Source organism: Aspergillus flavus, chromosome 1 (genome assembly GCF_009017415.1).
Source record: "Aspergillus flavus chromosome 1, complete sequence".
Taxonomy (NCBI): Eukaryota; Fungi; Ascomycota; class Eurotiomycetes; order Eurotiales; family Aspergillaceae; genus Aspergillus; species Aspergillus flavus.
This window is the reverse complement of record NC_092406.1, coordinates 4,616,886-4,633,042: the sequence shown is the minus strand read 5'-3', so window position 1 is coordinate 4,633,042 and position 16,157 is coordinate 4,616,886. Positions and strand designations below refer to the sequence as shown.

At 37.6% G+C, this 16,157-nt stretch overlaps 6 protein-coding genes across 6 annotated transcripts; 2 read left to right on the top strand and 4 right to left on the bottom strand.

Annotated features, from left to right (window-relative positions):
* Positions 1-14: 14 nt before the first annotated feature.
* On the bottom strand, positions 15-2,204 carry F9C07_2279870 (seryl-tRNA synthetase, cytoplasmic). Its single transcript, XM_071510400.1, has 7 exons — positions 1,891-2,204; positions 1,757-1,827; positions 1,507-1,668; positions 1,025-1,446; positions 887-977; positions 467-835; positions 15-410 (listed from the first exon to the last, which is right to left on the bottom strand). The coding sequence occupies exons 1-7, from the start codon at positions 2,021-2,023 to the stop codon at positions 234-236; spliced, it is 1,425 nt and encodes a 474-aa protein (XP_071365957.1). The 5' UTR covers positions 2,024-2,204; the 3' UTR covers positions 15-233.
* A 994-nt stretch (positions 2,205-3,198) lies between these two features.
* Positions 3,199-3,957, bottom strand: F9C07_10792 (Rheb small monomeric GTPase RhbA; the record flags this gene model as incomplete). Its single annotated transcript, XM_071507493.1, has 4 exons — positions 3,199-3,438; positions 3,501-3,629; positions 3,680-3,819; positions 3,903-3,957. The coding sequence occupies 4 exons, from the start codon at positions 3,955-3,957 to the stop codon at positions 3,199-3,201; spliced, it is 564 nt and encodes a 187-aa protein (XP_071365956.1).
* A 340-nt stretch (positions 3,958-4,297) lies between these two features.
* Positions 4,298-7,797, bottom strand: F9C07_1125322 (wings apart-like protein regulation of heterochromatin-domain-containing protein). The gene is made up of 2 exons (XM_071507583.1): positions 4,970-7,797; positions 4,298-4,919 (listed from the first exon to the last, which is right to left on the bottom strand). The coding sequence occupies exons 1-2, from the start codon at positions 7,118-7,120 to the stop codon at positions 4,638-4,640; spliced, it is 2,433 nt and encodes an 810-aa protein (XP_071365955.1). The 5' UTR covers positions 7,121-7,797; the 3' UTR covers positions 4,298-4,637.
* Positions 7,798-7,980: 183 nt separating this feature from the next.
* F9C07_10791 (cytosine deaminase-uracil phosphoribosyltransferase fusion protein) lies at positions 7,981-8,977 on the top strand (the record flags this gene model as incomplete). Its single annotated transcript, XM_071507492.1, has 4 exons — positions 7,981-8,147; positions 8,213-8,571; positions 8,627-8,798; positions 8,861-8,977. The coding sequence occupies 4 exons, from the start codon at positions 7,981-7,983 to the stop codon at positions 8,910-8,912; spliced, it is 750 nt and encodes a 249-aa protein (XP_071365954.1). The 3' UTR covers positions 8,913-8,977.
* Positions 8,978-9,093: 116 nt separating this feature from the next.
* On the bottom strand, positions 9,094-10,063 carry F9C07_10790 (transcription elongation factor 1). The gene is made up of 5 exons (XM_071507491.1): positions 9,977-10,063; positions 9,866-9,930; positions 9,721-9,765; positions 9,531-9,669; positions 9,094-9,475 (listed from the first exon to the last, which is right to left on the bottom strand). The coding sequence occupies exons 2-5, from the start codon at positions 9,866-9,868 to the stop codon at positions 9,282-9,284; spliced, it is 381 nt and encodes a 126-aa protein (XP_071365953.1). The 5' UTR covers positions 9,869-9,930; positions 9,977-10,063; the 3' UTR covers positions 9,094-9,281.
* Positions 10,064-10,665: 602 nt separating this feature from the next.
* Positions 10,666-12,330, top strand: F9C07_2279867 (40S ribosomal protein S3Ae). Its single transcript, XM_071510399.1, has 5 exons — positions 10,666-10,840; positions 10,906-10,990; positions 11,038-11,063; positions 11,154-11,655; positions 11,709-12,330. The coding sequence occupies exons 1-5, from the start codon at positions 10,827-10,829 to the stop codon at positions 11,850-11,852; spliced, it is 771 nt and encodes a 256-aa protein (XP_071365952.1). The 5' UTR covers positions 10,666-10,826; the 3' UTR covers positions 11,853-12,330.
* The last annotated feature ends 3,827 nt before the right edge of the window (positions 12,331-16,157 follow it).

Sequence of the window (16,157 nt, the reverse complement as noted above, 5' to 3'; positions counted from 1 at the left end):
AACTATTAAGAGGTATTACACCTAATAATTTCTGTTATAGATTGAAATCTTATATAGTTAATTCTATTACCATTTGAGGCGAAAGAAACTCATAGAGACTGCCTGCACTCTATAAATACTCTACATGCTAGCATGTTCTCGTCTCACAACACCGTGTAATGAGATTCGCAATTGCCGCCGTTGCTGCAGATATCATTCCACATAAAGCAGTAATTTCTCAGCGCCTTTGGCACTCACACCCGTAAATCCTGGATCTTCCTTGTGGCTTCTTCCGCACCACTTGCTGCCTTGGAGCTCTGCTTGCCCTTGGCTTTCTGAGAAGTGCTATCCTTCGGGAGTTCCTTAGTATAAGGGAGAAACTCTGGGGCACCTGGGATGTATTTCCGAAGGGGCTCTGGCACAATAAATCCCTGTCCTATGTCAGCTATGTTTTTCAAGAATGAGTCAATTTCAAAAAAGCACGTACATCCTCCTTTTGATAATTCTCAAGAATACAGCAAAGCGTCCGCTCAGTAGCACACAGGGTGGCATTCAAAGCATGAACATACGACTTCTTGACATCTGTTGCTTTCTTAGTACCATACCGAATTTCCAAAGCCCGGGCTTGATAATCTGTGCAGTTAGAGCAAGAAACCAGCTCCTTGTACTCTCCTTGAAATGGGAACCAAGCTTCAAGGTCGTATTTCTTAGACGCCGCATTGTTTAAGGCTCCAGACACGATGGTAACTATTTGATAGGGAAGTCCAAGAGATTTGTAGAACTCTTCCGAAGTAGCCATCATCTCCTCAAAAGCTTCCCATGATTGTTCAGGTTTGGTAAGGACGAATTGCTCGATCTATGCCCCAATGAGAAAAAGAACATCGGCTCGTAATGTGATATTTCTTACTTTCTCAAATTGATGGACGCGGAAAATGCCCCAAGCGTCTTTACCATGAGCTCCTGCTTCTTTGCGGTAGCACGTGCTATATCCAGCATACCTGTCTCTTAGTTAGCTTAATTATTAAAATATATTCACCCCACTCACTTGATTGGGAGATCCTTGTCCTGGAGCCATTCACCATCATGCAAAGCCGACAACGGTTGTTCTGAAGTGGCGATGAGGTATTTGTCTGTAGACTTGTCCTCACTTTCTGTTACCTTATACAATTCCTCGTCAAATTGCTCAAGCTGGGCTGTTTTTGCCATCATGTCCTTCAACATGAATTGAGGCGGCTGGTTCGGCTTGTAACCCTTTCCCCAAAGGAATTCCAGGCCGTAGTTGATTAGCGCAAGATTCAAGAAAAGCCCATAACCAGTCAAGCAGTATCCACGGTGGCCGACAATCTTAACACCACGTTCGGGGTCGTAGCCGTCAAGGCGAGTGAGAACTTCATGATGAGAAAGGCAATCGCGCTTCTCGACAGTGACATTCTCGGGTACCCATGTCTTAACCACTACATTATCGTCCTTATGGTGCATGTCAGCTCCTTTCCCAAACGAATATTTTGGTGAGCGATAGACACCTACTTCGTTATTGCTCACAGGGACCGAGTCATGCACATAATTACCAATTGTTCGAAGTTTGCTGTCTCTTTGCTTTTCCTTTTGAAGAGCTAGGTCTTCGGCATCTTTCTTGCGTTGTTCAAGCGCAGCTTTCTCTTCAAGAAGGGAACTTGCATCTTCCTTGTTCTGTTTGGGGCATAACAATTAGTGTGGATTCGATAGCAGAAGGTTGGAAGAAAGAACAAAAATACTTATAGCCATGGGTAAGACAGACCTTTTTTTTCTTTCCAATTTCTTTTTGAAGTCCGTTGAGCTGAGAGCCTATCTGCATGACCTCGTACCGTGCTGCAGCGTGTTTCAGTCTGTTAACCTTCTTCGGCGAGGTAATGAAATCTTTGAAAAACGTACCTCGGCGGGCTTCCTCATATAGTGTAAGAATTTCATCGACGACACTCTCTGGAGCGAATCGTTTCCGCTGACTCTCCTTGACCTTGTTTGGGTTTCCACCACGGTCACTGACGAAATCAGCGATATCAAGCATCTTGTAGGAACCGAAGGTGGAAATGTAAAGCAGCCCTAGCAGACTAGGCTCTCAGATTCTAACAATGTGGAGTGAAGTTGAACAGGAGCCCCAGAGGTTCTTCACGGTCAATGTGAGGGGTAAAAACTTGGGTGCCTCGAGACATTAGGGCATAAACTATGCATGAAAGTAGTTTAACTCACATGAGGGGCAGTGGCTTAATGATTAATCAGCAGAATTGACTAAACTACTAGTAGGACACCTAAGCCTGGTCTGGTATAGTCCGCCATTAAACACCTACATAGTATGGAGTAAATTTTCACTTTTGATACCTCACTGTGTTCTTGCAACCCTCATCACAAGTTATTACTAGTGTATATAAAGGTTTGCGAAGTCCTCAGTGGCGGTTGCATACGAAAAGCAAAGATCCCCAGGCCTACACAGTATCTTTCCATAATGGTTTATGAAAGTACTTATGTTTAGTGTCTTTGGTACCCATTATCGGTCGCAGGGGAATGCCAACGCCAGTGCAAATATGAATGAGAAATTGGTCTAAGACTCTAAGGTTTAGATATCTTGCTTGCCATGATATGGAACCAGTTAGTTTCTGTGGTGGGTCAGCTCTACCATCCCTATTCTTAGCTATGCCAGCGAGCAGCTTCTGTTGCTAATACGGCAAGCCGCAAAGTTCCTTCACCCAGGGTGGGAGAAAGCGGGTGAATCTTTCGATAAATTTTTATAAGAAAACATATAGTAAGTACATGCCGACTTCATCCATAACAATCTCGAGCCCGTACTTCTCTATTCTATTAGTCGCCATATACTTAGCTTGAAACATCCATTATCTCCAAAGCCATAGCTATTAAGAAAGACGATGAGACTGAGGAACGCCGCAAAAGTAATAGAAGATGAAATGGAGAGAGTGATTGTAGAAGGAGAAGGAGACGGATGGGGGGAGCGTCGGGGTAGAAAGAAGGGCAATGATTGAAAACAGAACAAACTTCAATCTGTTCAATGGCAGGTGTACTCCGCATGGGGCTTTAGAAAACAACTTTCTTCATCACACCATTGCAAAAATACTCCGCCCGCGAGCATATAGTGAACGCATGCGACTTTCCTTCGTTGTCTAGCAGCAACTAACAGTCAGCGGAAGCATTTTGGGTTCTGTGCTTATTCACGTTGCTTCTGTTTCCGTATCACATTACAACACACTTGTTTCCTCCTGTGGGCTGCGACGGATTCTGGGACTTCTCGATCTCCCCTATCATTAAATCAAAAGCTTTCTCAACATTGTAACCAAGACGAGCGCTAGCCTCGGTAAAAGCACAATGGAAGTCTTCTCCTAAGCCCCGGCCTTCGTCCAATGATACTTGACGTTGTTCGGATTTCAAATCACTTTTGTTTCCGACGAGCACAAGGGGCACATAATCCGCTCCCTATCGTCTGATCTCAGTTTCTAAAGTAGACAAAGGAACGGCGTCGGGTGCCCAGCACTCACAAGGTGATTTAGTATCTTGTCTCGAATGACCCTCACCATATCGAAAGACTGGCGGGACGCCACCGAATAGACAATGATATACCCATGAATCCCAATAAAATGCTTAGAGTTCAAGATACTGTATTCATCCTGACTCAGCATTAGCTTCTAGAAGGACACTTCGCTACCATTATCCTTACTTGACCAGCTGTGTCAACAATCTCCGTTGCAAAATCTTGGCCGTTGTACTTGATGATTCGACTAAACGTGTTCTCGATAGTCGGGTAATAACTTTCTACAAAATGATGCTCAACAAATCGAACTGTAAGAGAAGATTTACCTATACGTTCTGTCAGTGACCAAGACTCTGCACAGATAACAGCTAGTTCAGCACGAAAGCGGAGGTCCTCATCGTATACATACCCACAGACCGACTACCAACGATAGCTATCTTTCGCTGCTTTGGTGCAGTAGGCATTTCCACAGCTATAAATGATCTGCGGAACGATAATTCGCTAGGATAATGTAATTCGCTAATGGAAGAAATATGTATCCCGCTACCAAAGATTGCGTGTCCTGATAGCCACGGAGAAAGGGGCGTCAGAATAAGGTCTCAACCAGTACTCCGTAACACGAAAGCACCGATAGCAGGGAGCTCTCCGAGATAGGATTTGAGTGGGAAGCAAAACCAACGAACTTCGACTTAGAGGCGGTGTTTGATGGTGAGCGATCGAGTTGTCGTGCGAGTGGCAAATCAGTTGAAGTATGAGTCTCAGAACTGACTGGATACCTGAGGTAGTAGTAGTTCCAGCCATTGAAAACGCAAACAAGTCAAACGGTTAAGATTTTACTTATTATGTCATACATCATATCTACAAAGTATGGCTACTCAGTCCTTTTTTTAAACCAGGTAAGTGGTAATCGAACACCTTAAGTACCAATTACCGTGTCCAAATTGGTCGTTAACTTGAGAATCCGTCCCCAAACTAGTTTTACATCAATTTTTTCCTTACATGACCTGCTGTTGTCAAGTATAGGTAAAGAGATTTTCCATTGCAAGGCGGAAGACATAGCCCAAGACGGGGGCGAAAGTATGAAATGGTAATAAAAAATGTAGTTGTACTCTAACAGCGTGACATTCTGCAGACGTTGCCCAGATTATTGTCGTTCCTCCTCTCGTATCTGGCAAATAATTCGCTCTAATCTTGGTGTAAGTTCGGCTCCATCTCCGTGTCGTGTCTCGAACAATCGCGAATCTTTCTCAACCTTTTGATAATATCGTATGAACTCCTGAGCCGTTGATAGCGCAGCTGCAAGTCCCTTGCCGTCTAGGGAAACTTTGACCTGGGCCAATGCCATGTGATTCAAACAAAGTGTGACTAGAAGAATTGACAAGTACCCGATAGCAACATTATGCTGCACTTCGGGGACGGAGTGTGCCTAAATCCTGCATTAGGCACTAAAAGTGAATGTACACAGTACTGCCTTACCTGGGGCGCAGAACTTATGCTGGTAGAAAATTGTTGTAGGAGCAAATCCAAGAAAGATTCGGAATTATTTGTTGACTCCAGAAAAATAGCTCTCGACGATTCACTTTTCTCTGCAAGATTAATAAGAGCACCCAAAGCTAATATTACCGCATCCAGTGAGCTATATTCTTTACCAGTATTTTCTTCAGGCACAGCGCAGAATTCCGAAATGATGACCTTGACAAGTCCGCCAACAATTTCAGTTCTGGAACACTCCTCACAAAGAGATGAGTCCTTGTTGGTAAGGTTCAATAGTACCCGAATGTATAGAATCAGAATCCGCCGGCTTTGATCGGACTGGTTCGGATAGAGAAATTTATGACACTGAGTAAGCGAGCGTAAGGAATTGCAGCAGTCGGGATCCAATGGGCCCGTTAGGATTGTGTAATTTTCCAGAATCGACAAAGCCAGGACGAGCGTCTGATAACGTTCAAAAGGCAGAGGGAATTTTGCATTCTCACAAGCTGCGGGTGATAATAACTCAATAATGAGGGTTAAAAGCGATGCAGGGATATTGACACTGGTGCCCTTCTCTTGATATACAGTTAGAGAAGATTGAAGATTCACAAGAATCTGCAAACGCGGTGAAATAGTTGATATTGGCTGCTCTCCGTATATCGCAAGGGATAAACGTGGTAGAAGACTCTTTAATGATGCTTGGACAGCTTTTGATAGGCCGATAGATCGCTGTTTCGCGGTAACTAATATATCGTCTTGGACGTCAAGTAGAGTGGGGGCTTTATCCAAAAGTTTGGACCACATGGGTGTTGGGAGTATAGACGAGAAAGAGCTGCTGAGACATATCAATCTATAAGCGCATAGAGCAAGGGTAATTGAAACTATATCAAAGCCACCGCCTGTCATGCACTTTACGAGTCGTTCGTCAAACCCGGCTTCGGAAAAACGGTCTAAGAATCGAGGCTCCATAAGTTTAGTACACAGTTGAACAAAACCATTGCACACGTCCGAAGCGGAATTGTGAGGGTCCTCGATATCCTCGAAGATCGAATCCACTGTTTCCCAAAAGCGTGCATTGTCTCCAGCCTGTCTGAGCTCGTGAATGCTTCGAACTGGCCTGTTGTCGAGGTTTTCCTCGTCTTCAACATGCAAATAGGTTTGAGATAGGAGTCCTAAACTTGGCTGTGGCTGCCTAAGGTTACGACATGTCGGCGAAACTAATAGTCCAGGTTCTCCAGTGTGGCCCACGACATAAGCATCATTTAGGAAGGAACGCTGGTGTGCATAAGTAACCCTAGGTCGTCCAGATGTTAATGGTCTGGAATCAGTCGACTGTTGGATATTGTCTGTACCAGAACCCTTAGACCGATGCATATACGCAGTACGCTGTCCATCGGTTCCTTTCCGGATATGGCTAGAGGAGGTTTGGCAGTCGGGCTGACATTCACGATCTGACAGACGATCTACTGACACCTCTTCTGTTGTGTTTAATGAATCAACTAATCTCTTTCGGGGGATTGGTTGATCGGTTTGGTGTCTGGTTGCATTCATGCCGCTGGGATATGATGTAGAAAGCCTGTCGGTCTCGAGAGAAAACATTTTATCCCGTGACGATTGAAGCATATAGGTCATTTCTGTAGGAGTTTGTTCATGTTTGTCGGAATCAGCCTGGGCTTCCGTTAGAAGGCTACAAGCATCACTTTGGCCTCGAGCTTTGGCCATATGGAGAGCTTCATTGGCCCTGACACAATTGGAACTTCCAGTTTCACCAAACATCGTGGAACTTTCATGCGCAAATATAGACCCAACATGACTACCAGCACTAGCGCTAGGCTCCTGAGTTTGCTGCGCCTTTTCCTGATGGAGCTTTCTGCGCTTTGTTCCGGTGCCATCATAGGCTTTCCCATGTCTATTCTGGGAACTTGATATGTGCGTATCAGGAATATGATCAAGCGAGTCAACGCCACAGAGTTGCTTAGAATCACTGCTTGGTGATCGAGTCAAGGTACTTGAACAGGGACAAGTGTTTGAGCCTTCAGCCTCACTAGAGATAATAGGGGCCGTTGAAGCCTCTTTTACCCTGTTCTTGAGATTGTGAGACTTCCTAGAGCTTGGTTTACCGTAAGTCACAAGTCTCTTAACTTTCTCGCGCATGTTTCAAACGCCACTTTTATAGTCAAGGCCGGTATGTATGAGCTCTTGTGTGAATTGATGAAAAGGGTTCGGGCGGATTGCGAGAACACAGTATATGAGAGGTAAGAATGCCGGTGCCGAGTTGTTAGAAGCCTTCAATTACAATATGTAAAGATAGATATTGGGATGAGCTCTTCAAAGAAACTACTACACATTCGTGGATGTGAGTGCTTCATGGAGGTGTAGGTAGTAATAAATTGGTAGGGTTGTGAACCAGTGACCAAGGTTGCAACCAACGAAACTGTTGTAAAAGAACTCCACGGCCTGACTTGATACTTAGTTGAACTCTCTGGGTGTAAGTATGGCTGGTGAAGCAATATCAACTATATATCCTCATCTCGTGCATTATAGCTGGCTTTAAGGCAACATTGGCGTAAATCAAGTTTGCCGAAGTTCTCTAGACTTATTCTCTTCCTTTAAGAGCGGGCAGTGCGGAGTCGCGGACTACACTACACAATATTGGGTTTAAATTCAACTGGACTAAGTCTTATGCTAGGTTATGTTCTATGAACTAATCTTGTTGTTACATTAGAAACACCACCCATCTAGGCCGCCATAACTTGTTTCCTTTGCTGGTTTTATGTTGTACTTCGTAGTCCAATTAGAAAACCACCCCGCCCGCCAGCCATGATTAGTCCAGGCTACTTATCGTACATATTCATGCACAGTCTGTACCTGCTTGATCTCTCTCTTTTCCTTGCTACAACTTCATTACATAGTGCTTCCACGCGAGATTAGTAGACCCTCAGTGGGACCACTAGCCTTTTTTTTCCGTCCTTCACACCCCCATCCATTTATTAAGAATTATACCAAAGTTTTCAATGACCATGGCTGATGAACGATTGGAAGCGATCCCTTCTCCTGCCCAAGGAGTTGGCCCAATTTACAGACCCGATGGCGAGAAGCCAACAGCGACAGTGTCGAAAGACATACCTTATGAAAATGTCCATGTCTTGCCTCAAACACCCCAGTTGATCGCTCTTCTAACGCAAGTCATACGTCTCTAAAGAATTTTCAAGTCAACATCGGGTGCCCCTACTGACAACTCCATAGTATGATCAGAGATAAGAGAACTGGACGTGCCGATTTCATATTCTATTCCAACAGAATCATCCGTTTATTGGTGGAAGAGGGTTTAAACCACCTTCCAGTGGTTGAGCAAGCGGTGACAACTCCTGTAGGCCGTACCTATCTCGGTGTCAAGTTCGAAGGTAAAATATGCGGCGTATCCATCATGAGAGCAGGCGAGGCGATGGAGCAGGGCTTGAGAGATTGCTGTCGATCAGTTCGCATTGGGAAAATACTTATACAGAGAGATGAGGAAACATGCAAGCCGAAGCTTTTCTACGAGAAGCTCCCTGCTGATATCTCCAGTCGATGGGTTTTACTCCTTGATCCAATGTTCGCAACTGGTGGGTTATATAACCTTCTTACACTATAGAGTGATATTGATTGCTATCGATCCAGGGGGTTCGGCGACGCTCGCTGTCGAAATTCTGAAGGCGAAGGGTGTACCAGAGGACCGTATTCTATTCCTCAACCTTATCGCAAGCCCTTCAGGAGTTGCAGACTTTGCGGAACGCTTCCCTAAGCTCAGGGTCGTAACTGCTTTTATTGACCAAGGCTTGGATGAGAAAAAGTTGATCTACTTCTATTTCTCCCTCTTCTTGATTAGCCCGCTAACTGGTTGCTATCACACAGGTACATTATCCCTGGGCTTGGTGATTTTGGTGATCGATACTATACGCTGTGACACCCAATCACCGAAGTGAGGTCCTAGTTTAGTATTGCTTATGAAGTATTACGGAGTTTTCCTTGAAATTGGCTTGCCGCATATATGCATAAAAACAATACAACGTAGTCGTATCGCACATATTACACGAAGATTTTAACTGGAGTTACTAGTTTATGAGGCATAGGTGACCACGATATTCATACCACAATGATACCATTGCAAGTATCCAATATCCCTAGGATCGAAGCCAGCTAATCGCCAAGATTATCGAGTAACAGCGAGTCCGAAAAAGCAAAACAGCGGTCATAACTTAGAAACAGTGACCACAGGAAAGCTACTGGACCTTTATATTGTACGCCAACAACCAATATCTGAGAATTACTTGTATCAATCGTCATCCACATATGCACCCGCACGGTCTGCATCATCGTACTCAGCATCTTGTCCACTAGAAGACACAGTATACTCATTTGATCGCAGACCGCCGGCATTAGTATCTTCGTATCTGTTGGCAGTATCCTTGGCCACTGCATCACAAGCATCTACCCAATCCGAATATACATCGACAGCAGCAGAAAGATCTAGGGGATGAATTTGTCAGAACTCGTCCTAAGAGTAGTACGTTTATGAACTCACAATTAATACCGGTTTGAAACCTCTGTCCACACACCTTACAGGACAAATTTCCTAGCCCCAGCTTCTTGTCTAGTTTCACCACAATAGAATTTTCGTGGTTACAGAAAAGACATGCGAAAGTTGTAGGCAATGGTTCTCTCTGACTCCATTCTTAGCCTCAATAATCATCGCCCGTTCCAGGACTACTCACCTTCTTTGGCCCTTGTGGTTGTCTGCTTGACTTCTTGCGCTTGCCCTGTCACCGAACCAAGAATCAATCATTGGACCATGATATTTCTTTTTCTGTTTCCTTTCCTTTCCTACATGTCCCGGATGCGCATCAGAGGGCAGCCTACCATGCTTCTTTCGACGTTCGCGGGTGCTTAAAGCTAGTTTTCAGTGTAGGACAACTAAGATATCCCTGATCTAGTTAGCTGCAGCGTGTATAAGTTCAGTTATATACTTACTATTTTCCTGGTTGATATCAATGCGTATCCCCACAAAAACAGGGTACAGTGGAATGAATACTGTGGCTTAGAGACCTGGGGTGATATTCTGTACGGAGTTATAGCACAGATAAGGAAATGAAGACTATGTATGTTATGGGGACACTTTCCAGCACTCCGGCCCTGTAATGCCGATTACATCACTCGCGTCCACACTGACATTAGAACAATTGGACGGCTATAACGGTGTACTAATAGGTAAACAACATCTACACCTAAGTTCCCACGTTGCTCTTGAGTATTATCTAAGCCAAGAACTTCTTCCATACAAAACATACCTATACTTATCATACATGCTGGTATAGAAAGGCATGTGTAGGAATACGACTAGATACTTCAGCACACACCATCACTCCGTACCTCACTCATATCAGCCTACAATCGCCGTACTCGAATAAAGATCTTCATTGTCATATGCTTAATTAGAGATTCACGCGAATGGGAGGATCTAGTATTACAATACCTTTACCCCCTAGAAGATAGGAAAACGCGAAAACCATGTATAGAGGATATTATAACCTTGCATACTTATTATGATCAGGATTTAAGATACATAGACGTATGTTCACGTGACTCGTGTAACAAAATGTCCAATCATAGTGTCTGGATGGTGAATTTGTGGGGGGGTAATATTATATAATCTGGGATAGGGCCGACGCTCTCGCTTAGCCGACTTTTCTGTGGGTTTTCGATTTCAACTCTCATTCCGCCGACCCAGCAGCGTCAATCCCATCGACTCCCTCCACCAGACCGCGTGGTGTGATATATTTGTCTGTCTTCGACCACTGCAAGATAGACCTGAGTCGCAGCTATGGCTGTTGGAAAGTATGCCAAATCTCATGCTGACATCACAATGCGGGACAGCGATCTTGGTTGCTAATGTCTTCCAGGAACAAGCGCTTGTCGAAGGGCAAGAAGGGTATCAAGAAGAGGACCGTTGATCCTTTCTCTAGGAAGGATGAGTACTCTGTGAAGGTATTCACAATTAATCTAGTTGCGCGAATGTTGCTAACAGTGTTCAGGCACCGTCCACTTTCCAGATCAGAGAGTAGGTTTCTTCTATATAAATTGCAAGCCCTTCTTTGAGAGAAGAACCGAAACATGTGTATGGGCGAACGGCTGACAAGAAGCACAAAAGTGTGGGAAAGACTTTGGTGAACCGCACCAGTGGTCTCAAGAATGCGAATGACTCGCTCAAGGGCCGGATTTTCGAGGTTTCCCTTGCCGACTTGCAGAACGACGAAGACCACGCTTTCCGTAAGGTCAAGCTTCGTGTGGACGAGATCCAAGGAAAGAACTGTTTGACCAACTTCCACGGCCTCGACTTCACTACTGATAAACTGCGATCCCTGGTCCGCAAGTGGCAGTCGCTCATCGAAGCCAACGTCACCGTGAAGACGACCGACGACTACCTCCTTCGTCTGTTTGCCATCGCTTTCACCAAGAGGCGTCCCAACCAGATCAAGAAGACCACATACGCCCGCTCCTCTCAAATCCGTGCCATTCGGAAGAAGATGACCGAGATCATGCAACGGGAGGCCGCCAGTTGCACCCTCTCCCAACTCACCACGAAGCTTATCCCTGAGGTTATCGGCCGCGAGATTGAGAAGGCGACGCAAGGAATCTATCCTCTTCAGAATGTTAGTTGTGTCTCCTATCCTCCGGTTTGAATCGGAAACTAAGATGCTCCTAGGTCCATATCCGCAAGGTCAAGCTTCTTAAGGCCCCTAAGTTTGATTTGGGCGCTTTGCTGAACCTACATGGCGAATCTACCACCGATGACAAGGGTCACAAGGTTGAGAGGGAATTCAAGGAGCAGGTTCTTGAGAGCGTCTAGACCTTCCGTTGCTCACTGTGGAAGTAAATGCAGAATCCTCTCTAGAATCAAAACTGTCGCTGCCTCTCGATCGAAGATAAAAGGAGGAGGGGGAATATTCCAACTTTTGTCTCCGATCAACGACAACGAAGGTCGTTCATGTATAAGGTAGGCGGTGTCGGTAATGCAAAAAGACTATGAATTGATTTCGTTACGTGAATGCAAACAAAATAGAACTGGCTCAGTTGTTGCATCTTTCACCTGATCTAGGTGTCAAATGCTGTAGTTCGATAGTGTGGGCGCTACTTTATCTATGTGTACCCCTTACAGGAAAGTTGTCTCACTCCAACAGGACTGTCATTCAACATCGTCTTTGTCGGGGCATGTTCACCTAGTCACTGCCAGTATCTATGACTTGCTCATCGAGCTTTATGTTTTTAGGTGGTTACTTGCAACATAGACACCTTAAATAAATTCCACTTCTAGTACCTATTAAAGTTCAGCTATATACTTAGGCTGGTGAGCTTAGAACAACTTGGGAAGCTTGTAGTAAACTAAGAGACGGATATAAGGATGCCACTGAGGTTGAAAACGATTCGAATAGTTGCAGGACCTATATATTACTAAACTGTCATTGATGAACATGTGGGTATGGTGAAATTCTGTCTTGGGAGGGTGAGGCTTAAATGACCCAGCTAAAGGACTTGATATTCAATATTAAAAAGAGTCCATAACTATATCATTGTAAGAGGATCTAACCGCACCCTACACTGGTTCCAGGGTTATAACATAATTGGTAAGTGAGTGGCCACTGGAACATAACCAGTAAGCGAGCTGCACATGTAAGCAGGCTGCACACCCAACATGTTTTCCATGCCTTAATTTCTTAGACAATTTTTAAATTAATATTAATTAAAGCTTTAGTTTTTATTATAATAAAATAGATTTTTAAAATTAAAATTGATAAAATTAATTATATTATAATATTCAAATATCATATAATTATTAATTATTAATTTTTAAATATTAAGATTATTTTAAATATATATATAGGGGCTTTATCCTTCCACAGGGCAGTGCCTAGGTAGACAGGGCACCTAATCTAATTAGGTTTAGGGCTTATATAATCGATTCATTTCACTGGCAGAATCTAATCTTAGAATATAGTAATATCTGAGTTTTAAAAAGTATATTTTTTAATAGGATATTTAATAGAAAGGTAATTAAGTTACTTACTTAATCTAAATTAAAAATAAATAATTTAATTAATTTTATAAATATTTAGATTAGTTAAAAGATACTAAAATTTCTATAGAATACTGGTATAATATATTATTACGCCCAGGGTTTTATTATTAAGTCTAAGACTAGTTAATAGACTATATTTTAAGAGTTACTAATCTAAAGTTATTCTTTAATCTCTATTATTATTAGATTATAGTTTAGAGAAGATAGAGATTATTATAAAATTTTTATTAATATTAGACTACTATTAATACTAGACTACTATTATTATAAAAATATAGTTAATATAAAACTACTATTATTACTAGATTACTATTATTATAAAAATATAATTAATATAAAACTATTATTATTACTAGACTTAAGTTTAAAGAGTTAAGTCTATTAAATATATATATTTAATAGTTAAAAAAATATAAATAAATTAAAACTAATTTTACTATTAATAGTAATTCTATAGTAATAATATATATTAATTATAAAAAATTAAACTAAGTATATAAATAAATATTTTTATATATTTTTATTTATTATATTATTACTATAATTTTTTATATTAATAATATAATATATCTTATTAATACTATAAGCTTATTATATTATTAATATATTTAATTATATTATTATTATAATATATATAACTTTTATTATAGTAGTTAATATTAGTATCTATAGTTCTTTCTAAATAATTATTAAATAAATAATTTATTGGATATTTTTTATCTAGAAGTTGGCTATTATTATTCTATTATTATTTTATCTTATATATTTATTTTTAATAAGATATATTAGATAAGAATTTATAATATTATTTTTTTTTTTTTAGACTTTTGTTCTTGAAAGTATAAAGTTATAGTCTTATCTAGATAAAAGATATCTATTCTTAACTTTTTTTTTATCTATATTTTGACTATATTTTTTAATTCTATCTATAAATCTAAGCTTTATTAGCGAATTAAAGACGAGGGGTTTTAAATAATATTTTTTTATAAATATTATATCTATCTTTACTATTCTTATATTAAATCTAAAAATTCTAGTTATTATAGTAAGTATATAAAAGTAAATAGTATTTTTTATAAAATATTTAAATCTTTTTTTTTTAATACTAAGTAGAAATAGCTTATAAAAGCCTAGAATATTATTAAAAAAAAAAAAAGATTATTTTAATAAAGCTTCTTTATTTGTAAAAATAAAAATAATTATTATAAAAATATATAAATAATTTTATTATATATAATATTAAAGAAATTAAGAAATTTAAAGAATTTAAATATTAAAAGTAAAAAGAGTATAAGATATAAAAAAAATTATACTATTAAAAAACTATAGTTTTCTATTCTAGAGCTAGTATATTAAATAGTAATATTTAATTAGCTATAATTTTTAGATTAGATTTTAGCTTAACTTAGTTAATAGATAACTTTTTTTTTTAAATAAATTTTAATTTTTTTACTAGTAATACTGTTAAATTAGCTAGTAGTAATCTATTAAATTCTTAATAAATTTCTATAAATTTTCTAAAATATTATAATTTTTCTATTTTACTAAATAATATAATTTTTTATTAATTTATTTATATTTTAATATTTTTTTAACTTTATATTCTATTTTTTTTTTATTAAATTTAATATTTTTAGTAATTTTAATATTTTTTAGTATAAATTCTAATAATAAAATATAAAATATAGAGTATATTTTTTTTATTAAGTCTAGTAGTTTTAATTAATAATTAATATTATTAATTTATTTTTTAATTTTAAATAGTTTAATTTTTTAATAATTAAGTTTTAAATTTAGTCGTTTTATTTTAATATTTTTATAAAATAGAAATACTTTTTTTCTTTTTTTAAAAATAGATTTTTTTTTATAATATTAATTATAATATATTACCGCGCAATAATTAAAAAATTTAATATTTAAAGATAATTAATTATATAAGCTTTTTAATTCTTTAACTATTTTAATTACTTTTTCTATAATAGATTATTTATTTTTTAGTTTTTCTATTATTTTAATATAATATTTATAATTTATATAAAAAAGTATTATTTTTATTATTAAGTATTCTATATTATTATATATAAATTATACTATTAGTAATAGATTTATTTAATTATTCTATTAATAATTAATATAGTATTATAAATATTATTTAATTATCTAGTTTATTCTTTCTATTTAATTATTTTTTTATAAATAATATACTATAGTTAATTTCTAATCTATTTCTATTAGATCTATAAATAATTACTAAAATTTTAATATAAATAATTTATTTTAATTTAATATAATCTTTTCTAATATTCTATAATAAATAAAAATATAATTAATAAGTAAATATATAAAATATACTATATTAAATATTAATTTACTTAATATTAAATAAATATATTTAGTAAATTAATCTATTATTACTATTATTATATTCTATTTTTTTAATTTAGATAGTAGTTTTATAAAATTAATTATAATCTATTTCTAGAATCTTAAAAATATATTTAATAATTATATAAATCTATATAATTTATATTTTACTAGCTTATCTTTAATATATATTTTATATTTATTAATATATTTTTTAATTTATTTTACTATATTTAGAAAATAATAGTTTTTTATAATCTATTTTAATATTTTTTTAATTTTAAAATATTCTTATATTAAGTTATTATAGTATTTCTAAATAATTATATTCTATAATTTCTAAAAAATTTAAATAAAATTTTAATAGTATATAATTTTATTTTTATTTTTAATAAATAGATTATTATTTACTCTAAACTTTTATATAAATATTTTATCTTTTTTATTTATTTTTATAATAAAATACTAAGTAGAGTTCTTAATTTCTATAGTTACTGCTATAAATATCTATTTATTATATCTAATTAATCTATTTTTATACTATTTTAATATTATAGTTTTAATTATTTTTTTTTTAATCTTATAATTAAATCTTTAATTTAAGATATTAGCTTAACTATTTTCTAATTTTTTATAATATTTAATTTTAAAATTATATTATAATAGTATTTTAGTCTATTTCACTTATTTTTATATAAGCTTTTTTATAATTAT

Coding starts and splice junctions, on each gene's coding strand:
- F9C07_2279870 (XM_071510400.1), bottom strand. CDS start 2,023: ATGCTTGATATCGCTGATTTCGTCAGTGACCGTGGTGGAAACCCAAAC. Junction 1,669..1,756: donor AAATTGGAAAGAAAAAAAAG/GTCTGTCTTACC, acceptor TGCCCCAAACAG/AACAAGGAAGATGCAAGTTC. Junction 978..1,024: donor GACAAGGATCTCCCAATCAA/GTGAGTGGGGTG, acceptor ACTAAGAGACAG/GTATGCTGGATATAGCACGT.
- F9C07_1125322 (XM_071507583.1), bottom strand. CDS start 7,120: ATGCGCGAGAAAGTTAAGAGACTTGTGACTTACGGTAAACCAAGCTCT. Junction 4,920..4,969: donor GCATAAGTTCTGCGCCCCAG/GTAAGGCAGTAC, acceptor TGCAGGATTTAG/GCACACTCCGTCCCCGAAGT.
- F9C07_10790 (XM_071507491.1), bottom strand. Junction 9,670..9,720: donor AACCACAAGGGCCAAAGAAG/GTGAGTAGTCCT, acceptor GAATGGAGTCAG/AGAGAACCATTGCCTACAAC. Junction 9,476..9,530: donor GTTTCAAACCGGTATTAATT/GTGAGTTCATAA, acceptor TTCATCCCCTAG/ATCTTTCTGCTGCTGTCGAT.
- F9C07_2279867 (XM_071510399.1), top strand. Junction 10,991..11,037: donor AGGATGAGTACTCTGTGAAG/GTATTCACAATT, acceptor AACAGTGTTCAG/GCACCGTCCACTTTCCAGAT. Junction 11,064..11,153: donor TCCACTTTCCAGATCAGAGA/GTAGGTTTCTTC, acceptor GAAGCACAAAAG/TGTGGGAAAGACTTTGGTGA.